At 59.4% G+C, this 25,186-nt stretch overlaps 3 protein-coding genes across 7 annotated transcripts; 1 reads left to right on the top strand and 2 right to left on the bottom strand.

Annotated features, from left to right (window-relative positions):
• The first annotated feature begins 1,671 nt into the window (after positions 1-1,671).
• Positions 1,672-18,473, top strand: SYN1 (synapsin I). 2 transcript variants are annotated; one of them, XM_074277795.1, is made up of 13 exons: positions 1,672-2,405; positions 3,896-3,953; positions 4,107-4,198; positions 4,960-5,116; positions 5,248-5,337; positions 15,330-15,392; positions 15,681-15,823; positions 16,045-16,119; positions 16,457-16,559; positions 16,646-16,786; positions 16,899-16,971; positions 17,173-17,782; positions 17,958-18,473. In XM_074277795.1, exons 1-13 carry the CDS (start codon positions 1,987-1,989, stop codon positions 18,097-18,099), a joined length of 2,166 nt encoding a protein of 721 aa, XP_074133896.1. In that variant the 5' UTR covers positions 1,672-1,986; the 3' UTR covers positions 18,100-18,473. The 2 variants fall into 2 exon arrangements, with proteins under 2 accessions (XP_074133896.1, XP_074133897.1); XM_074277796.1 differs by having other exon boundaries at positions 17,996-18,473.
• TIMP1 (TIMP metallopeptidase inhibitor 1) lies at positions 6,871-17,746 on the bottom strand. 2 transcript variants are annotated; one of them, XM_074277803.1, is made up of 8 exons: positions 17,654-17,746; positions 13,636-13,915; positions 12,686-12,857; positions 8,470-8,614; positions 8,215-8,294; positions 7,988-8,111; positions 7,208-7,329; positions 6,871-7,124 (listed from the first exon to the last, which is right to left on the bottom strand). In XM_074277803.1, exons 4-8 carry the CDS (start codon positions 8,591-8,593, stop codon positions 6,945-6,947), a joined length of 630 nt encoding a protein of 209 aa, XP_074133904.1. In that variant the 5' UTR covers positions 8,594-8,614; positions 12,686-12,857; positions 13,636-13,915; positions 17,654-17,746; the 3' UTR covers positions 6,871-6,944. The 2 variants fall into 2 exon arrangements, with proteins under 2 accessions (XP_074133904.1, XP_074133903.1); XM_074277802.1 differs by lacking the exons at positions 12,686-12,857; positions 13,636-13,915; positions 17,654-17,746 and adding an exon at positions 9,675-9,789.
• Positions 18,457-24,639, bottom strand: ARAF (A-Raf proto-oncogene, serine/threonine kinase). Of its 3 annotated transcripts, none has more exons than XM_074277800.1 (15): positions 24,390-24,638; positions 22,197-22,381; positions 21,949-22,052; positions 21,575-21,835; positions 21,284-21,385; positions 21,055-21,196; positions 20,805-20,832; positions 20,541-20,677; positions 20,220-20,422; positions 19,944-20,120; positions 19,735-19,781; positions 19,455-19,573; positions 19,233-19,364; positions 18,933-19,067; positions 18,457-18,844 (listed from the first exon to the last, which is right to left on the bottom strand). In XM_074277800.1, exons 2-15 carry the CDS (start codon positions 22,335-22,337, stop codon positions 18,707-18,709), a joined length of 1,866 nt encoding a protein of 621 aa, XP_074133901.1. In that variant the 5' UTR covers positions 22,338-22,381; positions 24,390-24,638; the 3' UTR covers positions 18,457-18,706. The 3 variants fall into 3 exon arrangements, with proteins under 3 accessions (XP_074133901.1, XP_074133898.1, XP_074133899.1); XM_074277797.1 differs by having other exon boundaries at positions 20,541-20,683; positions 24,390-24,634; XM_074277798.1 differs by lacking the exon at positions 20,805-20,832 and having other exon boundaries at positions 20,541-20,683; positions 21,033-21,196; positions 24,390-24,639.
• Between the last annotated feature and the right edge of the window lie 547 nt (positions 24,640-25,186).

Raw genomic sequence — 25,186 nt, forward strand, 5'->3', positions numbered from 1 at the left:
CACATCCAACCTTGTAGTTCTGTTTCTATCACGTAACTCAAATCTGTGTAGTATTCTCTCCATTCACACAGGCATCACCTAATTCAGGTCTTCTTTTACTTCTCACCTGAACTATCAGAAGAGTCCTAAGTCTAATTGGTCTCCCTGCCTCTACTCTTTCCTCTTCGATCTATCTTCCTCCCAGCTGCCAAAGAACACCCCTGCTCAAGAAATTCTAATGGCTCCCTTTTGGCACTTGGCTAAAATTCAGATTCCTGCACCGTCACATTCTGGTGACTTTCCAATTTTCTTTCTTGGCCTTTAAAACACAGGCTGTTTGACCAGCCAGGGATTCTCTCTTTCCTGACCTGGGCCTCTTAGATTTCATAATTAGTTCATTTTAAGGTTTAGCTCAATACAATCTCCTACTGGAGACTCATCTTGATCCCTACCCCACTGTTACTACTGCTCTTCTGTGGGGTAATTTGGATTTATTCCGTATCTAGTTGGTATTTTTTTTTTTAATCTGTGCATGTGTTCTCCCTCAGTATAATGTCAGATTCTTGAGGGCAGGAAATGTTTCATTTTTGTCTCTCTATCCTGGGCCCCAGCATCACGTTTGACACAGAGTAAATGCTTATGAATAATTAGATAAAATCGAGACTGGGGGAGTGTGTGTGTGTGTGTGTGTGTGTGTGTGTGTGTGTGTGTGTGAGAGAGAGAGAGAGAGAGAGAGAGAGAGAGAGAGAGAGAGAGAGAGAGAGAGAGAGAGAGACAGACAGACAGAGACAGAGACAGACAGGTAGAGATAGAGAAAAAGAGGAGACAGACAGGCAGAGACAGAGATGGGGTGAGAGAGACAGAGACAGAAAGAACCAGAGAGAGAGACCGAGAGAGAGGAGACAGAGACAGACAAACAGTCAGACAGACGGGGAGAGAGAGAAAAAAAGAGGAGCGAGACAGACAGAAACAGAGAGAGGAGAGATAGAGACAGACTGAGACAGACAGATGGGGAGAGAGACAGAGACAGAAAAATAGAGAGACACACAGAGAAAGGAGACAGACACAGAGAGACACGAGAGAGACAGACGGGGGAGAGACAGACACAGACAGACAGAGAAATAGACGGGGTGGGGAGAGAGACAGGGACGGCGGGGGGGGGGGGAGAGGCAGAGAGAGAGACAGAGACAGACACAGCAGATTAATAGAAAGAGACAAAGAAAGGGACCGATAGACACGGAGATGTAAAGAGAAAGCATCACAGACAACGGGAGACATGGAAGGACACGGCGGGGGTGAAGGTTGAGGCTCGGGGCTGCGGCACTGGGTTGGGCTGGGCCGGGCCGCGCCCTTCTTCCCCGGTCCCAGCGCAGCCTAGCAAGCGTTGGCGGCGACCTCATCAGCACCAGGGCCAGCGCCACCCCCGCAGCCCCCGCCCGTCGGAATCATCACCTAGGCTCGGGGAAGGGAGGGGGGGAGAAGAGAGGAACACGCCCCCTTTTCCTTCCCCACCCCCCCAATCCCAGCCTAAATGGACCGCTCCGAGCCACCTAGGGCCAGGATGGCGCGAGCCACGAGCTGAGAGGGGGGAGCCTTGACTGGGTTGCGCTGGGCGGAACCACGCGCCTGGAGCTGCGGGCGGGGAGGGGGGGCGCTGGCGTCGGGGGGAGGGAGGGAGCAGGCGGGCGGGCGGGCAGTGCGTCGATGTTGCGGCGCAGCGCTCAGTCGGCTCCAGGGCTCGGCAGGAGCCGCCGCACTCGCTGCTGAGCTGGAGTCCCCGACGCTGGCTCGCCCCTTGCGCCAGGCAGAGGGTCGGAGAGCCGCCCGCTTCTGCCTCGGAGCCTCGGCGCCGCCGGCTGGCCGCGAACCCGCCTCCATCCCCGCTCGCCTCCCTCCTCGGCCGCGTCCCTCCCGGCTTCCCTCGCCGTCTCCATCCCTGCCTCCCGCTGTCGGTCAGTGAGGCGGGCGCTGCTGTCTCCGGCGGCCGTCGGTCCCCCGACCGGCGCCATGAATTACCTCCGGCGCCGCCTGTCCGACAGCAACTTCATGGCCAACCTGCCCAACGGCTACATGACGGATCTGCAGCGGCCTCAGCCGCCCCCGCCCCCACCCGGCGGCCCAGCGCCCCCTTCGGCTGGCTCGGGCAGCGTGTCGCCCGCCGAGCGACCCCTGCCTGCGGCCGCGCCCAGCCCCGGCCCCGGCCCCAGCCCCGGCCCCGGCCCCGGCCCGGGCCCCGGCTCCGGCTCCGGGCTAGGCGGGGGCGGCGCCGGCGGCTTCTTCTCGTCGCTGTCCAACGCAGTCAAGCAGACCACGGCGGCGGCCGCGGCCACCTTCAGCGAGCAGGTGGGGGGCGTGGCCGGGGGCTCCGGGGGCTCCAGCCGGGGCAGCAAGACCCTGCTGGTGATCGACGAGGGGCCCACGGATTGGTGAGACCCTTCTCCGGTCCAGTCCCTCCCTCCTACCCTACCCGGCCTCGCCCCAGTCCTCCCTGCGGGCGCCCGGGCCCTCCTCTGGCCCCGCTTTCCTGCGGGTCTCCCTCTCTAGGATCACCTGTGGGTCACTCCTTCACCCCGACAGCTAGTGTCTTTCCTGGTGTCCCCAGAGGGCCAGTTCCCAGTTTATTCGGAGTCGGGGGCGGATGACTAGGCGGCTGAGCGCAGGACTGGGCCCGGAAGGCTCAGTGGTTAGCACGTACTGCAGCCTAGCTGGGAGGCTCCCCCTCCCCCCGCCCCCGCCCCCCGCCCCTCCGCGGTGCTTCGTGAGGCGTGAGTGTCCGGGTCTCTGGAGCCCGAGGCTCAGCATCGGGATGCGGCTCCACCCCGCGTTTAGCCAGCGCCCTCCCCTCTGGCTGGCCGGGCGGCTCCGATTAAAAGGGTATCTACAAGGGTGGGCGGCCCGCTTTGGGGGAGGAAGGCTCCTGTCGCCCGGGAGTCCCCTGTGTCGGGAGAATTCTCTGCCCACTGCCTGCCCCTTTTTTCCTACTGGGGGGAAAGAGGACGCAGCTCGCTGGGGATGCTGCCCTCGCGGAGCGGGGGGCTGCCCGGGCTGCTGGCTTTGGGGAGGGGGAGCTTGGATTGCATCAGGCTTCCCAGTGTGGGTGGAGAGGCTGCAGAGAGGAAACTGCTTCGTCATCTCCCTCCACTCCCCTCCCCCTCCCGGAGCCCAGAATCCCCCTCCCCCTCCGGGAGCTCCAGACCCCCCCTTCCCCACCCTGAAGGCCGGGATCCCTCTCTCCTTCCCGAGCCCAGGGTTCTCCTCCCCAGGCTCTCTTTGGAGACACACACCCAGGTGCCACCTGCACAGGAGCCAGCCCCCCCCCCAGCCTCATAGACGCATGCTCACAGCCGAGGCTCACCCCCCAGCCCTGGCGCACCCCACAGCCCTGGCGCACCCCCCCAGCCCTGGCGCACCCCACAGCCCTGGCGCACCCCCCAGCCCTGGCGCACCCCACAGCCCTGGTGCACCCCCCAGCCCTGGCGCTCCCCGACTGCTGCCATCTGAGATGAGGCAGAGGGGGCAGAAGGGGGGGCTCCGTCCCCGCCCTGTGGCCATCAAATTCGGCTCTGCCTGAGCCAAGGAAGCTTCCCCCCCCCCCCCCATAAGCTCCTGTACCATTGAGTCCATTTGGCTGATGGATGCAGGGAGGGAATTGAGCTCCAAGCCAGCCCCTGCCCTTGAGATAGTGGTGGGGCCGGCAGGCAGGTGCCTGGCTATCCCCCCCCCCCAACATGGGAACGGTCCCTTTGAAGGAGGCAGGAGCAGGAGAGGGCCCTTTTGCCTCCCCAGCTTTGCGGGGCCCTCCCAGCCCCCTGCCCCCCAGCTGAGGGCCAGTGTGAGGAAGGAGGGGGGCTCAGCCTCCTTTCCTGGGCCTTGCCCAGAGGGGAACCATCCCTGGATTTCCTTTCTCCCTCCCCAGGGCCAAGTACTTCAAGGGGAAGAAGATCCATGGGGAGATCGACATCAAGGTGGAGCAGGTGGGTCTCTGGCCCCCAGTCCCAGGGCATGTTCAGGGCCAGGTTAGGCAGGAAAGCTGAGGAGAGACAGGAGGGATGGGAGGCAGGGGCTGGGTGGGGCTGGGGGGGCCGAGGGCACCCGAGCTCCACTGAGCCCCCCCTCATGCCTCCCAGGCTGAATTCTCCCATCTGAACCTGGTGGCCCACGCCAATGGCAGCTTCTCTGTGGACATGGAGGTGATCCGGAATGGAGTGAAGGTGGTTCGGTGAGTGGTCCAGATGGGGGCAGCCCCTGAGCGGGGGGGGGGGGAGCAGCCCCCCCCCAAGGCCCACAGGTTTGCCTTTAAAACTGCCCAGCACAGAACTGAACCTCAAGGAGCCCACTTGGGGACAGCAAATGTGAGGGATGCTTGAAATCAGTACCAGGCTTTTGGGAAAACAGTGCTCAATTCAAGCTGCTTCTTCCTCCTTCCCTTCCTCCCCCTTCTCCTCCCCCTTCCCCTTTCCTTCCGCTTCCTCCCCCTCCTTTTCCTTTCTGTGATCCTTTCCTTTTCCTTCCCTCCATTCCCTCCTCCTTCTCCTCTCTTCCTTCCCTTCTCCTTCCCTCCCTCTTCCTCTCTCCCCTCTGTACTCCCTTCTGTCCTCCTCTTCTCCCTCCTCCTTCTCCTCTTTCTCCTTCTCCCCCTCCTCCTTTCTCTTCCTCCCCCTCATCTTCTTCCTTCTCCTCCCCTCCCCCCTCCTTCTCTTCCCCCTATTTCTTCTCCCCCTCTTCCTCCTCCTCCTCTTCCTTTGTGTTCCTTTCCTTCTCCTTCCCTCCACTCCCTCCTCCTCTCTCCTGTTCCTCTTCCCTCCTTCTCTCCCTCCCCTCTCTTTTCCTTCCCTCCATCTTCCTCTTCTCTCTTCCCTACCTCCTCCTTTCTGTCCTCTTCCTCCTCTTTCCTCTCTCTCTTCTTTCTCTTTCTTTTTTCCTCCTCCTCTCCTTCCTCCTCTTCCTTCCCCCATCCCTCCTCCCTACCCCCTCCTCTAGGTCCCTGAAGCCCGACTTCGTGCTGATCCGCCAGCACGCCTTCAGCATGGCCCGGAATGGAGATTACCGGAGCCTGGTCATCGGGCTGCAGTACGCAGGCATCCCCAGCGTGAATTCCCTGCACTCGGTGTACAACTTCTGTGACAAGCCCTGGGTGGTGAGTGGCCCCGGCCTTCCCAAGCCAGCCCTGGGGGGAGGGGGACGGTGGGCCTGGCTGGGCCAGGCTCTTTCTCCCTCATTGCCCTTTCTCCCTCATTGCCCTTTCTCCCCACCCTGTCCTCTATCCAGTTTGCCCAGATGGTCCGGCTACACAAGAAGCTGGGGGCAGAGGAGTTTCCCCTCATTGACCAGACCTACTATCCCAATCACAAGGAGATGGTGAGTGTGCCCGGGGAGGGGCGGGCTCGCTGTGGCCTCCACACGGTCTGTGCCCATGAGGCTCAGCGTCACTGTGGGTGTGAGGGTGGCCAAGACACTCAGCCACTTTGGATGGCGCTTGCCATGCCTCAGTTGGGCTCACGGGGCCTTTGTTCAACCTTTCCTAGTGTTCTGGGGCTAGACAGAATGAAATGGCTGCTTTGCTAATGTTCCACCATGAGCCACGAGGTGTTTGTGGATAAGTCAATTTGGGGAGGAAGAGAAAGGGAAGGAGAAAGAGAATCTCTTATAGGGGAACTGGAAGAGGGATTCTGGGAGGAGCCCATGCCAGGCAAAGGGCACAGCCTCAGCAAATGTGTGGAGATGGGAGATGGGGTGTGTAGTTTGGGGAACAGCTGGGAAGCTGCTACCTAAATGGGAGCAAATAGAAACCTGAGCCAGAGATCTGGGAGGCAGATTTGTGCAAGGCTTTAATGTCAGAGTGAGGAGTTTTACTTGATCTGAACTGGGGAATTGATGTAGTCACAGCTGGAGGTAACTGTGATGTTGTACTGGAGTCAAAGGACCAGGATTCAAACCAGAGGCTAGGCTGTGTGATCCTGGGCAAGTCACTTCCACCCAGTCTCATTTTTCTTCCTCTAAAAATGAGAGGACTGGACCAGATGCTCACTGGTGGCCTTTCTCACTCTGAGATTGTTTCGAGGGCCAAGTCTGAAGCCAGGCTCTGCTGCTGGATAACGCTGGTCCTCTCTCTTCCTTTCCCTGGGCCTCAGTTTCCTTACCTCTAAAATGGCCCTTCCAACTCCTAAGCCTGATATCGTGCTAGTTGAGAGGCAAAGAGGACTTGCAGACAAGGCCACAAGATGTGTCTTTGGAATCAGGGAAGACCAAATTTAAAGACTCAGCTTGTTGTATTTAGTTGGATGTAACCATGGGCCAGTCATTTCTCTGAACCTCAGATTTCTTATTTTTAAAATGGGGATAACAATACTGTAGCCCAAAAGGTTAGCCCAAAGGAGGCAGGGGACAGAGATAGGAGGCAGGAGAATTATGTAGACACACTTGTTCACGCCTCTCTGTGTGTCTGTCTCTTCCGTTCTTTCTCTGTCTCTTTCTGTCTGTCCCTTCCTGTCTCTCTCTCTGTCCCTTCCTTTCCTCTCTCTGTCTTTGTCTCTCTTTCTATCTCTGTCCCTTTCTGTCTCTTCCTATCTCTGTCTCTTGTCTCTGGCCCTTTCTGTCTCTGTCTCTGTCCTTTCCTTTCCTCTCTCTGTCTTTGTCTCTCTATCTCTGTCCCTGTCTGTCTCTTCCTATCTCTGTCTCTTGTCTCTGGCCCTTTCTGTCTCTGTCTCTGTCCTTTCCTTTCCTCTCTCTGTCTTTGTCTCTCTATCTCTGTCCCTGTCTGTCTCTTCCTATCTCTGTCTCTTGTCTCTGGCCCTTTCTGTCTCTGTCTCTTTGTCTCTTCCTGTCTCTGTCTCTTGCCTCTATCCCATTGTCTCTGTTTCTCACACCAATAACACACACAGAGCCCCTGGCTTGGTTTCTCCGTATTTTATTGGCCTCAGTTTCTGAGGAGGCAGGAGTGCAGGGGGAGGGCGCTGGGGGCCAGCTCAGGTTCGGGGCTGCAGCGCCTCGGCGTTTAGGGATTTCCAGGAGCACAGGCCGTTCTTGCGGGGCAGGCAGGCCAGGTGGAGGCTCTGGGAGCCCTCCCCAGAGGACATCAGGGAGTCTGTCCACAGGCACTTCGTGTCCCCCTCCACCTTGCACGGGACACTCAGGCAGTGCTGGACCTGGAGGCGGGAGCCAGGGGTCAGCGAGGCCGCGGGCCCGGCGCGCCCCCCCCCCTGCCCCGCGCCCCGGGGCGCTCACTCACTTGGCAGCCGCAGCCAGTGGCGTAGGCCCGGTCGAAGCCCAGTTGCTGGGCTGGGCTCAGGCTGCTCCAGGGCTTCACGAAGCTGCAGCTGGTGACGTACAGCTGGCCCTCCAGTAGGCGTGCTGGGGAAGGGGGGGGGGGAGAGTGGGCAGAGCGCCCCCTGATTGGCTAGGCTCAGCTGCAGTGCGTTCAATTCCCCCCTCCCAGATCAGCTCCCTCCTTGTTGCCGGGCAACTAAGCAGCCGGGATGGAGTCAGCCCGGGAGATGATTGGGTCTCTCCATCTCTCTCTTTAGCCGCCCCTTGCCCTGTTGCTACGCAACCAGAAGGGACTGCCGAGGATGGGGCGAGAGGAGGAGGAGGGGGCCGGTGTTTTCTGTAGCTCGGCTGAGCTAAGGGGCTTTCTCTTGGATTCGATTAGAAATGCGTCGGATGGCTTTCCCTGGGCGGGGTCCCTGTCCGCTGCCTGGGGTCCTGCCTCCTCCCGGGCTCCATAAACAAGATGCCGCCCGAGGCCCCACGGCGGGCTTGGCCATTCCTACCCCTCCCCGGGATCAGTTTCCTCCTCAGTATTTTCAGGCAACGGGAAGGCGCAGCGGGCCTGATTCCCGCCTCTGGCCGGGTGGCCCGTCCGGGCCTCCGTTTCCCCATTTGTAATACCCACTTTCTGGTCTAGAGAGCCGAGCCCGGGAAGCCTTGAAGGCCCGGGAACCTCTGTGCGGCTCCCTCCCCGACCCGGCTCCTTAGGCAAGGCTCGGCCTGAACGCGTGGTGCTGCTCACCTGCAACCAAGTACTCCTGGCCCGCGTGCAGCGCCTCGGGCGGGTAACCGCAGAGGCTCTCCTGGGCCGGGGTGGTCAGGAGCTTCGGGTCCGCGGCTCCCGGGGCCTCGAAGCCCTTGAATTTCTGGATGGAAGGAGAGGGGGAGGGGACGGTCTCAGCGGAGGGGCGAGAGGCGAGAGGTGGCGCGGAGGGGGGGGGGGCGGGGGGAGGGGGGAGGGACTCGTACCTTGACAACCTCGATCTCATACTGTCGATGAGAGAGGGCGGTGTTGAGCTGGGGGGCCGAGGCGAATCTGACTGTGACCACTGGTGGAGGGAGGGAAAGGGCCGTGAGTGGAGGCGCCGCCCCTCCTCCCCTCCCCCCTCAGTCCCGTTTAGCCAGCCGTGTGTCCCGAAGCTGACGAGCTCGGGGCGTGTGTCCGTCCCTGCCCCGGAGAGCCCGTGAGGAGGGGGGTGCGGGGGGCAGGAGAGTCCGACTCACCCATGTCTGCCCTACAGAAGTCCTCCTGGGGGTGCCGAAGGCCGCAGCTGCAGGCCTTCACGGACAGCCTGGCTGCGGCCAGGAGCAGAAGGGGCAAGGCCACACACAGGCCAGACGGACCCATTTCCAGGAGGTTTAAGGGAGCCTGGGCAGGGAAGAAGGGGATGGGCTGGGGGACTGCAGCTCTCACTCTAAGGTCTTTCAGGGAAAAGGTCACTGTGCCCCTTACTCTTGGCCCCTGGCCCAGGTCTCTGCCTCCTACCTGCCCTTGCTTCCTGTCCCTGCCCCCTACCTCGGGTCCAATCCCTGCTCCTTCCACCTGTCTCCTGCCCCCTGCCTCCTTCCCCTGCCCCCTACCTCTGTCTCCTGCCCCCTACCTCTGTCTCCTGCCCCCTACCTCTGTCTCCTGCCTTCTACCTGTCTCCTGCCCCCTACCTCTGTCTCCTGCCCCCTGCCTCCTTCCCCTGCCCCCTGCCTTCTACCTGTCTCCTGCCCCCTACCTCTGTCTCCTGCCCCCTGCTCCTTCCCCTGCCCCCTACCTCTGTCTCCTGCCTTCTACCTGTCTCCTGCCCCCTACCTCTGTCTCCTGCCCCCTGCCTCCTTCCCCTGCCCCCTGCCTTCTACCTGTCTCCTGCCCCCTACCTCTGTCTCCTGCCCCCTGCCTCCTTCCCCTGCCCCCTACCTCTGTCTCCTGCCTTCTACCTGTCTCCTGCCCCCTACCTCTGTCTCCTGCCCCCTGCCTCCTTCCCCTGCCCCCTACCTCTGTCTCCTGCCTTCTACCTGTCTCCTGCCCCCTACCTCTGTCTCCTGCCTTCTACCTGTCTCCTGCCCCCTACCTCTGTCTCCTGCCTCCTTCCCCTGCCTTCTACCTGTCTCCTGCCCCCTACCTCCTGCCCCCTACCTCTGTCTCCTGCCCCCTACCTCTGTCTCCTGCCTCCTGCCCTTGCTTCCTGTCCTTGCAGCCCCCCTCTGGTCCTGCCTTTGCTCCTTCCCCTACCCCTCTGCCCCCCTGTCCCCGGCCCCTTGCCTTGGTCTCCACCCCTCACTCCTGTCTCCGAGGATGGGGCCAGCCCTGCCTGCTTTTCCATGGGGCTCAGCCAGGGTTGCCAGGCTGGCAGGGCTGGTGTCGGAATGCCGGGCCCAGGAGTGGGCTCCCTGGCCAGCTGCCCCCAGCCCTGCCAGCCTGGCAGGCTCTCTTCCCTTACCTGGGCTTGGCGACAGCTGCGGGGAAGCCAGGGGAGCCTGGAGTAGAACGGACTGCCTGTCTTTGGGACTGCTATTTAACCCAGCCGCGAGGGAGGGGGTGGAGGGGCGGGGCAGCGGGCAGCCAGGGGGCCAGGAAACCACAGGCCCAGGGCGTCCCCCCCCATTTCCGCTTACTCACGCCCCTGTGGCAGCGGGGCAGGGTTTGTCCCGGCTGTACTTGGGGGCTTGTCGTTCCCCACTCCCCGGCTTTGGTCAGCCCCTTCTAGACAGTCAATCAGCCACTGGGAAAGGGGGGGCAGCTGTGACCCCCGCCTGGCCCCTTATTGTGTGGCAATACCTGGGGCTCTGACGTGTCTGATGGCTGAATCAGTCCCAGGACTTTCCCTCTGCTTCCCTGGGAGCTTCAGCCTTGGCTCCCCTGGGCCTCTCTCCTCGGCCCCCCGGGGCTCTCTCCTTGGCCCGAGGATCATAGCGCTCAGCTGCCAGCACCCTGCGGGAGCCCAGTAAGCAACCCGGGGAGCAGAGAGCCAGGGGTGGTAGCAGGGTGAAGGCGGGGGGGGGGGGGGAGGGGAGTCTAGGTTCAGGTCCCGGCTCTGCTACTTCCAAGATAGCTTACAGGGGACCAACCTTCTGGTCCCAGCCCCAATTCCTCAGATGGCCCTGGGCTAGGCCAGCTCAGGGGGGCTGGAGCCGGGCAGCTGGGATGGGAGCTTGGGGCCAAGAGTTTCTGCATGTTTAGTCAGTTCAGGAAAGAGAAGGCTCTGGGTCCAGGTCCTCCAGTCTGAGAAGGCTGGTCCTGGGGACAAGGACGAGGGCCCTGCTTGTTCTGCTTGGCCCCGGGGGCAGAACTGTGAGGGGGCGGGGGGCATGGCAGGGAGAGCACCCCCTCAGGTGGTGGCTGCCTCCCCTTGGAGGCTCCAGACTGAGGCTGGAGGACCATTTCTTAGGATCTAGTTGTGACTGGATGGATACAAGGTCCAGCCCTCTGGACTGATTCTGTAATGGTGGGACCTGGTTTGGCAAATGGCTCTCCATGGTAGAGAACAATCCAAAAGCCAGGGATGTTTGTATTGGATGGGACAGAAGTTTGCCCACTTAGAGGCTGATCTCTTTTGATCTCAGGAACAGTCTGTCCTGGGCAGGGGGAGGGAGTGTTCCATGTGGTATTCTTTCCAATGCCCTAATAAGGAAGGGGCTCTGAGGAGTTTGGGAGCTTGGGCCAGGTCAGCTGGCCTTTGAGGGTGGGAGCCAGACTGTACAGCCTGGGACCCCCCCTCCCCCGATCTTCAGTCAGTGGTGGGCCTCATCTCGACTGCTTGTTTTATGGGACAGAGTCACTGATTTAGGAGAGCAAGAGGGAGGGCGCTCACCCATTCCATGAGGTGTTTCTCCCCTGAAACTACCTGAGACTCCCCAGAGTCTCTGGAGGAATGCTTGCAGAGGATGTGACCAGGACGGGTGTTTAGGGAGGGCCTGCTGTGGACCAGGTCAAACCAGAACTGGGCCTGCCCAGGGAGCTTTCCTTCTACTGAGAAGCCAGGGTCAGGGAAGGCCTTCTGAAAGAAGTGTCTACCTGCCTTGGAGGAGTCCTGGAATACCAGGAGGCAGAGGGAAGGGAAGGGTGGAGGACAGAGAGACAGAAAGAAAGAGATAGACAGAGACAGAAACAGAGAGGGGGAGGGAGGGAGAGACAGAGACAGAGAGAGGGGGGAGGGACAGATAGAGATGGAGACAGAGAGCCCAACAGAGAGACAGACACAGAGTCAGACAGACAGAGAAACAAAAGAGAGACAGAGAGAGACAAACAGAAAAGAAAAATGACAGAGACAAGAGACAAGGACAAAGACAGAAACAAAGAGAAAGATAGACAAAGAGACAGAGAGAGAGAAGAGAGACAAAGACAGAGACTGACAAGAGACAGACAGATGGAAACAGAGAGGGGGGGGAGAGACAGAGAGAGAGACAGAGAGAGACAGATGGTTAGAAACAGAGAGAGGCAGAGACAGAGATAGCCCAAAGAGAGACACAGAGATATAGAGACACAGCGTGAGACAGAAACAGAGACAGAGAGAACCTGCCCCACCTGGGAGCCCATCCATGGTCAAGGCCTTGACAGGTGGCTCCCAATATAGAGTGTTGACATCCCTCCACCCCCACTTTGAGGGGGAATGGCCAAGTGGCCCATTCTGGTTCCGTGTGAGCTACCCCCTTGAACTTGACCTTTTGCAGAGGGCAGACCCCAGTCTGGAGTAGCTCAAGAACAGCCCCCAAAGACAGCCTCGGCACTTTGCTGACATCCTGGCACTTAGATAAGTCATCTTTCTGGGCGGAGGACAGGACTGGGAAGCAGCGCACAGGGTCTGCCATCCGCAGGGAACTGTGTGAGGTGCTTTGCAAACTGTACCTCCTTTGGTTTATCATTCTGATTCTTGTTTTTGTTACTGTATCTAGAGACCAGGACGAGGCCCGGCAAGTCTCGAGTGAGGGTCCTTTCTCCACAGGGCGGGTAGATGCTGGGAGCCTGGCCTGGAACCTTGAGGGTTCCTGCCCAGGCAGAGGCAGGAGGGGCTGCAATCCTCAGAGATGAGGGGGATTCCTACTGTCAAGAGACCCAAGTTTCAGCGTAGGGTGTAGCCCTGTCTGGCCAGTCCTGGGCCTCGTGCGAGGAAAAACTTGGTGTTGTGTCCTGAACACTGGATTTGGAGCTCGAAGACATGGGTTCACACCCTGCTTCTGTCACACACACCTTGGACTACCCTTCCTCCCCGTCCCCCCCCCCCAGCTCCAGTTTCTTCCTCTCTCTCAGTGATGAGCTCAAACCCTAGAGCATCATGGGAATGTAGTTAGAGCCAAAAGGAGAAAATGTGCCCAGAATGACTGTAGATCCTGGGTTTAGAGATCATTTGGTCCAACCCCTTCATTTGACACAAGAGGAAACTGAGGTTCCTGGAAGGTGAGTGTTCTCCAGGCATTGTGGAGACCTGGGCTCGATCCCATCTCTCATGCTTACTTATTAGCAGTACTACTGCGGTCAAGTCATTGGCCTTCCTGAGCCTCCGTTTCCTCGTCCGTCAAACCCTCCAGCTCAAAGGATTGTTGTGGGACGCTGGGTGTTCCCAAAGCTGGGATTCCAAGTCAGACTCTCTGACTCTCCAGGAACATCTTGGTACTCAGACGTCAGGCTGTAGAAGAGAGGAAAGGGGAAGGGAGTTTCCAGTCAGCCAGCAAGTTGCATCACATTGACGCAGTGTTGGGAACAACTTCCCAACTTCCAGATCTCGCCTCCCTCCCCCTCTCCCCTTTTGTGTTTCTCCGAGGCCTGTGTCCTTAGTCTCACCCAGCCTCCTCTCCTCTTCTTTCATCTCCTGTCCTTTCCTCTCTTGCCCTCCCTCCCTTCTTTCATCTCCTCTCCTCCGTTTCCCTCCCCCCTCACTAGGGTTTCTCACTCAAGTCCTTTTTCTTTACACGTTTATTGCCTTTCCTTCCACTTCTTCCCTTATTTCTGTGTTCCCTCCCTCATCTCCTTGTGCTTCCTCTCTTTTCACCTCCCTCTAGCTGTTTTCCCATTGCTGTTTCACGGGATCTTGGATTTAGAGCTTGGAGGGACCTTAGGGGGCATCTGCCTGGTCCAATACCCTCAGTTTAAAAATAAGGAAACCCAGAGAAACAAAGAAAGCTAGTAAGTAACAGAACCGGCATTTAAACTCAGGTCTGCTGCCTTCCAGAGCTCGGTCCCCCATGCTCGTTCTCTTAGTGCCTTTTCTTATCAGGGCGTACTAGGGGTAGAGGCCAAATCAAGCTCTATCCAGAGAAGGGAATTCCAGAGTTCTGGCTCCCCAAAGGCTCTCTGCTGATTCCAAGGCCTCTTCTGCTACAGGGAGCTGGGGGTGCTGTGCTGTACCGGGGGGGGTACACCTGGGGCTGGGGAAGAAAGAGGCTCAAACTCCAAGGGAACTTTGCCTTCAGTTAGGACCATTGGCTTCCTCCCCAGCCTGGAACCCTGAACAAAAGACCTCAGATGAGGCATTGCTTCTTGTGTTCCTCCGTTTCCTCCTCTGTAAGATGAAAGCAGACCAAATGGAGCCTATGGTTTTTTGAACAAATGGGCCTCCAAGTCACACTGGGAACAGGAGGCAGTGGGGCCAGAGAACCTGGGTTTGAGGATCCTGAGCAAGTCACCCCATCTCCATCGGCCTTTCACCTCCTCAGCATGTAGTACCCATTTCCTGGGAGCTGGGCCCTAAATGATGGGGACACAAAGAAGGGCCAAGCTCAACCCCAAAGAGGAAAAACAAGGATGTGGATCAGAGGATCTCAGAGGGCCCTTCGGCGGAGCCTTCATAGGCCAGAGCCTCTGAATGTGCTAGTGAAACCTTCACAATAGAGGCTTAAAGGGAACATGGCCTTAGCATTGATGCGGTGACAAATGGGGAAACCCAGGGTGTACGAGCTCGCCCGGACCATGCACTGTCCATTTCCCCTGCCTCCCGCCGACCCCCAAGGTTACACCCCTGGTGTCCGAACCAGGACGTGATCCCTGAAAGGCAAATGTGTTCAAGTGAGACGAGTGGGGCAAAAGATTTTCTTGGGGTGTGGTGGGCCCCAAATGGGTCCTGAAAGCTCCTCTTCACCCAGCACTTCTCGGGGAGTGGTCTCTTTCCTGGTTCCGCAGCAGCCTTCTCCTTTTCCCATCAGCCCAGTTTTCTGATGGGAAGGCAGGAAGGCTGAGTTCGCTCTTCTGTGCACTTGAGGATGTGTGTGCGTGCTTGTGTGTGACTGTGTGTGTGTGTGAGCGTGTTTGTGTGTGCTGATGTGCGTGAGCGCGTTTATGTGTGTGCCAGCGTGTGTGGGAACGCGCTGGCTCTGGCCCGGGTGGCCATCCTGGCTGTTGTTTCAGCTGCTGGGTGGGGCCGAGCCTTCTGGCATTTTTCTTTGTGGCTGAGCTCGGGTCAGAGCCCGGCTGCAGGCAGTCACTGCTCACTCACTTACTGGCTTTCTCTGTGGGAAAAACCAACTTTCTCTTTTCTGGAAGTTGCTACTCATCAGTCGGGCAGCACCCCCTGCTTGGCTAGCTGGGAAAGCTTGGGTGTGGGTGGGAGCCAGAGGGAGGATCCCCAGGCAGCTGTTAGCCAATCTGGGCTGGAGCACCATCTAAGTCACTTAGCGGATGTGACCTTGGGCAAGTGTGCTTATGAGCAAACCCTGACTCTCCTCGCTTGTCCAGTCAAGGTGGCCGGGCCTGTGTGGGGAAGGCGTCTGCCACCTCTGTTCTTCCTCCTCCCCCAAACTCAATGGCACTGGAGGCCTCCCCTTGGCGCTGACCCTCCCTCAAGGGCCCAGTTCTAGTCTGCCAGGGAGAATCAGCACGTCAGGTACAGAGGGTGGATGGGAGCCAAGGGCCGAGCCGGATCATCCATGACCTGGAACTGAACGGGAGGGCAGATCCACCCCCTCATTGTGCAGATGCAGAAGCTGGAAGGCCAGGGCAAATTTGCTCAAGATTGCAAAAGCCTCAAGTTGCAGAACCAAATGGATTACTTCGGGCAGGGGGAGTCGAGTGATAGTGGGGGGGGGGGCAGGAAGGAAGGAACACAAGAGCAGTCTTATCCCGGACCCAGGACAAGACTAATCAGACCATTGTCCCTTTCTGCCAGCTCACCACAGCCAGATACCCCGTAGTGGTGAAGATGGGCCATGCTCATTCAGGAATGGGCAAGGTGAGTCTCCTTCCCTCTCCGTCACTGAGGCCTGGTGGGTCCCCGAAGCCTTTGCCCAGAGAAGCCCAGCAGTGGCCCAGCTTTCACCGGGATGCCTTGAGAGGCCGGGCTTTCCCTCTTCCCAGAGGTCAGACCTGCGGGCTCCTTTTCAGGGACATCCCACTGGAGGGGACTCCTGAATGAGTCTGGCTGGGCTTGGATGGGAGCTGAGTTCTCTTGCATACTTTTCTGCCCATGGGTCCCAGCCTCAACAGGCCTTGACCCTGGTCTCTCAACCTCGGCCCCCAGGTGAAAGTAGAGAATCAGTATGACTTCCAGGACATCGCCAGCGTGGTGGCGCTGACCAAGACCTATGCCACGGCAGAACCCTTCATCGATGCCAAATATGATGTGCGGGTGCAGAAGATTGGCCACAGCTACAAGGCCTACATGTGAGCCCTGAGGAGCTGGCTGGGGCCCGCGGCAGCTTGTCTCTTCCCATAGCCTACTTGCATGGGGAGGGAGGGGGGTCATGTGGTGAGTTGGGCTTCCATATTGGGGTCCTCCTCCCAGGTTGGTCTCATTGCTGCCTTGGGGTACTGGCGAGCCCCTGCCCTCCCCCAAATCAGCTTAACACAGCCTGCCCTGAATTGTTTCTTTGCTCTCCTCCCAGGAGGACCTCAGTGTCCGGGAACTGGAAAACCAACACGGGCTCAGCCATGCTGGAGCAAATTGCCATGTCTGACAGGTGGGTCCAGTGGGGGAAGCTCTGCCAGGCTGGAAAAGGGGCCTGGGGAGGAGTGACCCATTAGTACACTGCAGCTCAACCTGGCCCACGGGAAAACCATGCTTAGAAGCCGGGGCCTTGGGCCTGGAGAAGCCCCACAGGGAGATGTGCCAGCCCTTCAAATGTGGCGAACCCAAAGACTGTGGGGAAGAGCCTGGATCTGCTTGGGCAGTGCTTGGGGGAGCCAAGTTAGACCTGATGGCGGCCACGCTCTAACCTGGGAGCTGTCACCAAGCGGCACAAGCCCCTCCCCCTTAAGGTATTCTACAAGTGGCCCGCTGTCTGCCTTTGTTCCCAGGTACAAGCTGTGGGTGGACACGTGCTCTGAGATCTTTGGGGGCCTGGACATCTGCGCCGTGGAGGCCTTGCATGGCAAGGATGGGCGAGACCACATCATCGAGGTCAGCTTTCCCCCCACTTTCCCCTCCATGAACTGGGCGTGTCTCCTTGTCTCCCCCCCCCATTCCGAGCCTTTCTCTCCCCCCAGGTGGTGGGCTCCTCCATGCCACTCATCGGGGATCATCAGGATGAGGACAAGCAGCTGATTGTGGAGCTCGTGGTTAACAAGATGGGCTTGGCCCTGCCCAGGCCCCGGGAGGCTTCTCCTGGCCGCGGAGCGCACTCTCAGGTCAGCCCCGAAGGCTCTTCGGACAGGAGGGGAAGGGGGAGTGGCCGGGGTGTGTGTGCGGGGGTTTCGGAGACGGGGTTTGAAGAGCTCGCCCCTCCCGCTCTCTATGCAGGCTCCATCCCCAGGGGCACAGGCTGGGAGTCGCCAGGCGGGGCCTCCAGCTCAGCAGCGCCCCCCGCCTCAGGGTGAGTAAAGTGAGGGCCTTCTTGAAGGGTGGCTGGCTTTCACCGAGGGGAAGGTGGGTGAACGTCCAAGGCTGGAGAGGCTTAGCGTGAGGGGCATCCTCCTGGGGGAGAGGGGAGGAACGACGGGAGGGGGGTGGAGGAGAGGAGGGGGCTCGGGTGGCTCCTGGTGTAAAGCGCACTGCGTGTGTGTTTCACTCGCAGGGGGCCCCCAGCAGCCCGGGCCCGGACCTCAGCGCCACGGCCCCCCTTCCCAGCAGCGTCCCCCGCCTCAGGGCCAGCCGCTCCAGGGCCTGGGCCCCCAGGCGGCCGTGGCGGCGCAGCCGCGCCTCCCCAGCCCCAGCGGGCAGGCACCGTCGGGCTCCGGCCGCCAGCCGCGTCCGGCGGGTTCGGGGGCCGCCCCGCAGGCGCGCGCCCCGCAGCAAGCGCAGTCACCGCAGCCGCAGCCGCCCCCACAACCCCCGCAGCCGCCGCAGCCTGCCGCGGCCACCCAAGGGTCGCGCCAGGGTAGCCAGTCCCCGCAGCCGCAGCCGCGCCAGGCCGGACCCGCCCGGGGCCAGGCAGCCGGGGGCCCGCAGAGGGCTCCGCAGCGAGCGCCGCCGGGGCCGCCGGCAGGCCCCACCCGGCAGCTGAGCCAGGCGGGCCCCCAGCCCGGGCGCCCCGGCCCAGTCTCCGGACCACCTACCACACAGCAGCCGCGTCCCAGCACCCAGGGCCAGGGCCAGGGCCGCGCCCCAGCCGGGCCCGGGCAGCCCAAACCTCAGCTCGCCCAGAAGCCGAGCCAGGACGCGCCGGCCGCGGCCCCGCAGCTGAAGTAAGGGCGGGGCCTCCTATGGGCGGGGCGTGAGCGGGGCCAGCCCGGGTCCCCGCCCCGCGGTAACTCTGTGTTTCTCTCCCTCCTCCTCCTCCTTCTCCTCCCCCTCCTCCTCCCGGTCTCGTCCCGCCCCCGTCCCCTCCTCCCCCCCTCCGCCCGCCTTGTTTCTCTTCAGCAAATCCCAGTCTCTGACCAATACCTTCAACCTTCCAGACCCGGCCCAGGCCCCGCCCCGGCCCAGCCTTAGCCAGGACGAGGTGAAGGCGGAGACCATCCGCAGCCTGAGGAAATCCTTCGCGAGCCTCTTCTCCGACTGATTCCTCACCCCCTTCCCCCTTTCCCCCCCAGGTGTGACCACCCCCCCCCAGGCCTCCAAGGTCCCCTCAGCACCCGGGATGGCTGTGTCTTTAAATATGCAAATCACCGAGCACTCCCAGTGCCCTCGGCCGGGGCGCTCCTTCCTCTCCCCCCTTGTGCGCGTGCGTGTCAGTGTGCCGTCCGTGTGCCTGCCCGTGACCTTCGTGCCGCCGCCGCTTGGCGTGTGTTGGAGTTTCTCGTGAAGCCTGTGATGCGCGCAGTGACGCTGTAGTGGCCCTCCCCTCCCGCCCGCCGCCCGCCCGCTGCCCCCCGCCCCCCATCTGTTACTCTGACCACAGAAGAGTCAAGAAACGTGATTAAGTGATCAAAGCGAGAGCTGGGCAGCCTCCTGTGCTTCTTGGGGGGGAGGAGGTGGAGGGAAAACAGGCACAGGAGAGGGGTGGGGGTTCCCTTCCTTCCCTCTGGCCTTTGAACCCCGGCTTCACTCCCCCCCCCCCCACCAAGGCCGCCGGGAGCTGGGCAAACTGCAGCCGTCACTGCCAGGTCCAGGAAGCGGGGGACGTAGCCTGGGGCCCCTGGATCCCGCCTCGAGGCCGGTCAGGGCCTCTACGGCCCAAAGAGACGCAGGGCTCCCAGCAGGGACGAGGACAGCTCCTCGGTCTGAGCCCGGTGCAGTGATGGTTCCGATGCGCTGCGCTCGATCTTAGGCAGCACCCGCTGCAGCAGCTCAATGGTGACCAGGATCTAGAGGGGAGGAAACGGGCAAGGCTTGGGGCCCCAGCTTTCAGGTGGCCCGGCCCAGCCCCAGGCCCGCCCGGAGGTGGCCTCTGACCTCGGGGAAGAGGGGCCGCTCTTCCCGCTGGAAGCGTAGACAGTCGGCCAGCAGCCTCTTCATGGCTTTGGGGCAGTTGTTGGAGACCTTGGTGAGGTCTGGTGACAGATAGCCTCGGCCGACCATGAAGATGATCTGGAACCAGAGCAGGGGGTGGGCATCGGATCACTAGGGGCGGTCCTACCCTGGCAGGGACCCAGAAGAAAGTTCTCCGGCCAAGGAGGAGCTGCAGGAGTGAGGATCAGGCAGGGCCAGAACGGGGGGCCCGGGAGGGCAGGAGGAAGGGGAGGGAGTGTCCACCTGATCTCTGTTGTTGATGTGGCTATAGGGAAGACTGCCACTCATGAGCTCATAGAGAACAACTCCATAGGCGTAGACGTCAGACTGGAAGCTGTAGGGATTCTTGTCCTGCATGCGGATCACTTCAGAGGCCTGCGGGGTCCGGGAGAGGGCCTGGGTGAGCTGGCCGGCCTGTCCTGCCCTTTCCGGGGCCGCCCCCCTCCCCCCAGCTCCCAGCCTCACCATCCAGAGCACAGAGCCAGTGGGCTGTTCCACTTGCTGGGCGCCACTCCACCGGGTCTTGACAGTGGCCAGCCCAAAGTCTCCGATCTTCACCGTCAGCCCCTCGTGCAGGAAGATATCTACATCCTTGTCAAAGGCCACAGACAGTATTCTCCGGGCACCCTACCCCTCCCTCCATCTTCCTGCCTCTAAAGCCCCAGGACCCACTGCCTTTCCCATCCTGCCTTGGCAAACCTCTCCATCCCTTTGTAGCGACCCTCCAAGGGAGTGGGGTGGATACTGTTGGACTTGAGATCTCGGTGAATGATGTTCTTAGCATGGAGGTAACTGTAGAAGGACACAGATTATGAGGAAGAGCTGTCTGGGGCACGCACACACACATACACACACATACATGTCTATGCCCAGGGGATGGGGGGAGGATTTATGAAACGGTTCTGAGCTGTGGCAGGTGTGTCTTGTGCCACGGGCCAGTTCGGAGGAACTCACTCCATGCCCTGAGCCGTCTGCCGTGCCACGTCAATGAGCTGTACCATGTCGAAGTGAGTGTCGGCCACGTGCAGGTGGTGGTAGAGGCTGGAACCCTCACACCACTGGGTGATGATGGCAAAGTCAGGTCTCGTCATGAAGCCCATGAACAAAAGGATGTTCACGTGGCGCGTCTTCCTGCCGGGGGGGGGGGGGGGGGGGGGAGAGGGGGATGGTTAGCCCCTGCTTGGCCAGAGGCAGGTCATGCTCCCTACTGGCTGCTGTGCACATGCTCACCTGAGGACCTGCATCTCGTTCTTGAAGGCCTGTGCTTGTTCAGCCGTGGGCTGCGCCACCTTTAGCACCTTCACAGCCACGTCTCCATGCCATCGCCCATGGAACACAGTCCCAAAGGAGCCCGTCCCGATCCGCTTCAGCAGCTGCACCTCCCCTGGGGCTACCTCCCAGTAGTAGCCCGAGTCTCGGTAACCCAGGGACTTCTGCGAGGCATGGACAGGACAGAGAGGGCAGTGAGCTTCCCATTTTCCCAGTATTTCCCCCATTGTCCCCTCCTTGAGAACTCTCAGACCCCCCGTATGTGTGTGTTTGCCAGCTCACCACTTTCTTTTTATCATCAGTTGAAGCTGAGGACTTGCGCTCAAGGGGTTCTGATGAAAACTTGGGGTGTGGGGATTTCCTTCCAGGGGGGGACACAAGGCTGGGGCTAGGACTGCTTTGGGGGGTCCTTTCCCCACCTGTTCCTGGGAGAGGCAAGGACACAGATAAGAAACCAGAGAAAGATGGAAGTAAGGAAGGCCCAGGCCAGAGAATGAGGGGAAGGGGGGCAGCAGGGGGCTGGGACCAAGGGATTTGGATGCTCACCTTCAGCAGTGAAGGCCTGGGCTGCTTGCTGTGGGAACAAATGTGGGAAGCACGGGTCAGCCTTTCTTTGAATCTCTTCTGAGTTCTCTCTGGTCAAGGGCAGGCCTCTTTCTCGACCCCTTCCCCCATCCCACATCTCCAACCCTCCAAGCCCAGCTCCCCCAGACCACCTCCTCAGTGAGTTCTTGTCAGGAGGTGTTCCAGGGAGCGTAGTCACTGAGTGTCCACTGACAGCAAGTGAAGGCCTTACCTGTACAAGCCTGCTGTCCACAGGCATTGTGGTGCTGATCATGTGCACATTGGGTGTGGACGTGGAGCGGATCCTCTGGAGGGGTGGACCTCCGGGTCCAGGGAAAGCAAAAGTCTCCCCGTGGGAGGCTGGTGTTTGCATCCTGGAGGGGAAGGGAAGTGGAGGAGGAGGAGGAGGAGGAAGCCCCTGGATCAAGTTCCTCCCTCCATACACCATCTGCTGGCCTTACCTGGGACTCTTGGGGGTGTGGGACTCACACAGGGCCTGGCTTCCAGACTGGGGATCAGGAGCCCCAGGGCCTCCAGTCAAGTCCTGGACACTGCGGTAGCAACTGAAGCCAGAAAAGTAAAGAGAGACCTTAGGGAGAGTGGAGAGGGTGGGGAGTCCCCAGGAAGGACCAGCTGGGATGAGGAAGATCCCGCCCCAACCCAGGTGAGGGCAGGTTAGCGGACAAAGACAACCAGGCCACTGGGGATTCTTGGGGAGATCCTGGGGACTGGGAAAGGATCATAGGCCTCACGGTTGGCGGGCGGTAGCCATGTCAACACAGATGGTGGGGACCCGGGCACTGCAGTGTTGGTGGAACTTGTAGCCACACGTCTGACAGCGGAAGCCATGAAAGAGGAAGCGGCGGCAGAAATCGCAGAAAGTGAGAGCCAGGAATGTCTTCCGGGCAAAGTTGTGGGCAGCTGCGAGTGGAACATCAGCCCGGACCTCGACCGTCAGTTCTTCCCCATGCAAAGGAGCAATGGCTGCATCCCAGGCTGTTGCTGTCTTCCGGCTATGGGACCCAAGAGGATGAGACATACGGAAAGGGGAGGATCAGTGATGGCCGAGGAGGAGGCAGAAGCTGGAGGGGGGGCTGGGAGAAGGGAGGACATTCAGGGAGCTCACCCCTGCACAAGGTGATAGACAGCACAGCAGTCTTGGTTCAGTCCTCGCACCTTCAGTGCCTTGTCCAATGTGTCGGAGACAGTCATCCCATCCCGGGCGGTTACCTAACAGGCCCCCCCCCCCCCCGATTCCCCCAGATTGTAATTGATTTTTTCCCAAGTCTCCCTCCTTGTCCAGCTCCCCAGATTAGGAGTCTCTCCCTTCCCTGGGCAGGACCCCTGATATTCCTTCGCTGCTGAATTGCTCACCACTGTGCGCTGCTGATTGGGCAGATAGACCTTCACAGTGCCCCCTACTCGACTGCTGCTTGAAGGGGTCACAGCAGGATCTTCCGCTGCAGTTAACCTCCTGGAGGGTCCTACGGGGGTGGCAGTTGGGCCTCGTCTCATCTTGTCCCCCCAAGCTCAAGTGACCCGAAAGGTGGGGATAGACACTGTTGGGGGACAAAGATGATGGGAAAGGCTGTAGATCTCCATACGTTACTGGGAGGACAAGTGGAAAGGGGGATGGCTTTGCAATTGGAAGCCTTGGGTTCAAATTCTGGCTCTGGGTGAATTTGGGCAAGTCACGTCACCTCTGCTTGCCTCTATTTCCTCTTTTGCCAATGATGAAATTGGATCCCCCAACCCCAGTTCTAGCTCTATGACCCTTATGATGACCAAGCACTATTAGAATGGCAATGATGTTGGGATGGCCTCAAGATCTTACATTACCATTTATGGGGCTAAGAATATTTGGGGTGGGGAAAGATTTGAAGAGCTTAAAGTCTTTTTTTTTTTTTTTTTTTTTTTTTTTTTGGTTTTGTTTTGTTTTGCTGAGGCAATTGGGGTTAAGTTGCCCAGTTAAATTGCCCAGGGTCACACTGCTAGGAAGTGTTTAATGTCTGAGAAGATCTTAAATTCTTCAGGGGTGGCTCGAAATCTTTAGTTACTATAAAGGAGGTTGGTGGCAGTGGGAACAGTGGATTACTAAGCATGGCCAGAGAGCCAAGGATGATGGGATAGGAGAGGGAAACTTTCTACACACTGGAAGCAGAACTATGAATCTCTTGTCTGGGGAAAGCCCTGCCCCAAACAGCTGGTTCCATCAATCTTCCCTCTAATTCTGACCCTAATTCTAATCCTTAGGGATCTTTTGTGAAGGAGCCCAGGTTTCAGGGGAAAACTCTGAGGTAGGAATGGGCTGACACAGGAAGAAGCAGAAGAGGCACTGCCTAGGTGCTGGGGAGGAAAGAAAGCAAACAATACTGAGTCACCAGAACCTGGTATGGGTTTGTAGATAGAGACATGTTTGATAAATGCAAGGGGGATACATTTCCACAGCACCCTAAGAGCCCTTTTGTTGGGGCAAGGCAGGGTTAGAGGATCCAAGAATACAAAAAAGATTTTTCAAAGGTATGGGGGAACCGTGGCCTCTCCCAGTTCTTCACATATGCTTTCAGTTGTAACCATAGCAGGAGAAGGCAGGGATTTCAGAGTGCTCACTTCATATGGATCAGTGTTTAAAGCTGGGCCCCTGGGGAAGGCAAGAAGTGCCACCTGATGTAAAATGGCAGAACTGTGGACATCAATAAAGGGACACAGAGGTGGACAGTGAGTAGGTCTTGGAGAAACAACCACCACCTGCTGCGCAGAGCTACAGGAGGTAAAATGCAGAGCGATTAGCAAGAACAAATCAGAACGATTAACAAGAGCAAATCTTGGCATTAGCCCGGGCTGGAGCCCCACCCAGGGGAGTATTGTCAATCCGAGTTTTGGGACGGGGAGTATATGCCTGTGGACTCGTGTGCCTATGCCTTCGAAGGATTCCACGGTCAGCCTTGTGAGCTTGAACACTTATAAGGGGAGCCAGTGGCTACTCAAGTGGTTCTCAGACTCCAGGTGGGTGGGGATAATGGGCAAGAGTCAAGAAGTGCTCCCAGAGTCCTCGAGTCTTCCTTTCGAAAAGACTTGGTGGGGTGCAGCTGGCGTTAAGAATGTGGGGGGGGGGCTGAAAATCTCGGAAAACCCTTCGCAGGACTTTGATGTTGAAGTTAGTCAGACATTACCAGGAAGCTGTCATCACTGGGAAAAACGGAGCCCCTCAAACTGGCTGGGGATTTCTAAGCTCCAGGAAGGGGGGGGGGGGTAGGAAGGTGAGCATGGAAAACAGATGGAAAAAATGGGGGGGGGTAGAAGAAGGGGAGAAACTGAATTGGGATAGGTGGGAAACAGCCCCACCCCGGGATGAGCCCTGTGCACGGGCGCCAGCAGCCAGATAATTTAAAGGAACCAAACTTCGTGCCCCTCCCCCTTCCATTCGCGCCTGCGCGTTGCGCCCAGCTACCCCTCCTAGCGACGGGAGATTCCATTCTTTTTCCGTGAAGGGGGTGGGGGGTCCCCGGGGTAAGACAGGAAGTAATACAGAACGGTCACCGTGGCTTCGGCCTGGCTTTGTCTTACCTGTCACGGTGCTGCCACAGAGGCTTCCTCCATCTTGGGGCCCGTCTTTCCTCTCCCGGAGGGTGGAACCGGCCACGGCCGCCCCAAGGCCCCTGTTCCGTCAGGTCTGCCCCCGTCGAGATGCCATTGGCTGTCTCAGCTCCGCCAAAGCCCCTACCCACAATCTTATTGATCGCAGGAGCCGCCGCTCCTCCAGAATTCCCTGGTCATTGGCGAACGCTTCCTCCTTTTTAGGTTTACAGCGTTGATTGGTCACTGAGGGATTTACCCCTTTACTCTCGATCCCTCACTTTCCTGGAGCCCCGCCTCCCCCGGGGTGCACAATGGCAACTTCTGCCGCAGTTTTTCCTCAGCTCATTGGCTGTCAGGGAGGGTTCCCCTTACCCCCCCCTCCCCCGCCCCGGCTACTTTCTTTTCCCCACCTTCTCAATCCCGGGAGCCCCACCTCTGTCGAGTGATCATTGGCTAGTTCTCCCCCCACCCCTTCTATGCCCGCAACGATTGGCCAGAGTCCTTGCTCCTCTTCCTCCTCCCACTCCTGGGTGGCCTCTCCTGTCCCTCCTAAGTCTCGCTTTTGGTGGTGGCTCTTTCAGCCGATCGGGACAAAGTTGGGGGAATAATTGAGACAAGTGAGAGTTGAGGGCACGAGGGGCGAAGGATGTGGCGGGATGAGTGGCTTCGAGTGAGCTGTCCCAGGAAGGATCCTAGAACAAATAGAGGCGTCCCTTCTCTTGCCATCATTCCCAGAGCCTTTGCCCATTTCTGTCCCCCTTTCTCTTCTTTCACTCCTCTCTCTT

Source organism: Sminthopsis crassicaudata, chromosome X (genome assembly GCF_048593235.1).
Source record: "Sminthopsis crassicaudata isolate SCR6 chromosome X, ASM4859323v1, whole genome shotgun sequence".
Taxonomy (NCBI): Eukaryota; Metazoa; Chordata; class Mammalia; order Dasyuromorphia; family Dasyuridae; genus Sminthopsis; species Sminthopsis crassicaudata.

Coding starts and splice junctions, on each gene's coding strand:
- SYN1 (XM_074277795.1), top strand. CDS start 1,987: ATGAATTACCTCCGGCGCCGCCTGTCCGACAGCAACTTCATGGCCAAC. Junction 2,406..3,895: donor GACGAGGGGCCCACGGATTG/GTGAGACCCTTC, acceptor CTCCCTCCCCAG/GGCCAAGTACTTCAAGGGGA. Junction 15,393..15,680: donor CTCATTCAGGAATGGGCAAG/GTGAGTCTCCTT, acceptor CTCGGCCCCCAG/GTGAAAGTAGAGAATCAGTA.
- TIMP1 (XM_074277803.1), bottom strand. CDS start 8,593: ATGGGTCCGTCTGGCCTGTGTGTGGCCTTGCCCCTTCTGCTCCTGGCC. Junction 8,295..8,469: donor CTTCTGTAGGGCAGACATGG/GTGAGTCGGACT, acceptor TCCCTCCACCAG/TGGTCACAGTCAGATTCGCC. Junction 7,330..7,987: donor CCAGGAGTACTTGGTTGCAG/GTGAGCAGCACC, acceptor CCCCTTCCCCAG/CACGCCTACTGGAGGGCCAG.
- ARAF (XM_074277797.1), bottom strand. CDS start 22,337: ATGAGACGAGGCCCAACTGCCACCCCCGTAGGACCCTCCAGGAGGTTA. Junction 21,386..21,574: donor ATGGCTACCGCCCGCCAACC/GTGAGGCCTATG, acceptor TTCTGGCTTCAG/TTGCTACCGCAGTGTCCAGG. Junction 20,121..20,219: donor AACGAGATGCAGGTCCTCAG/GTGAGCATGTGC, acceptor CCCCCCCGGCAG/GAAGACGCGCCACGTGAACA.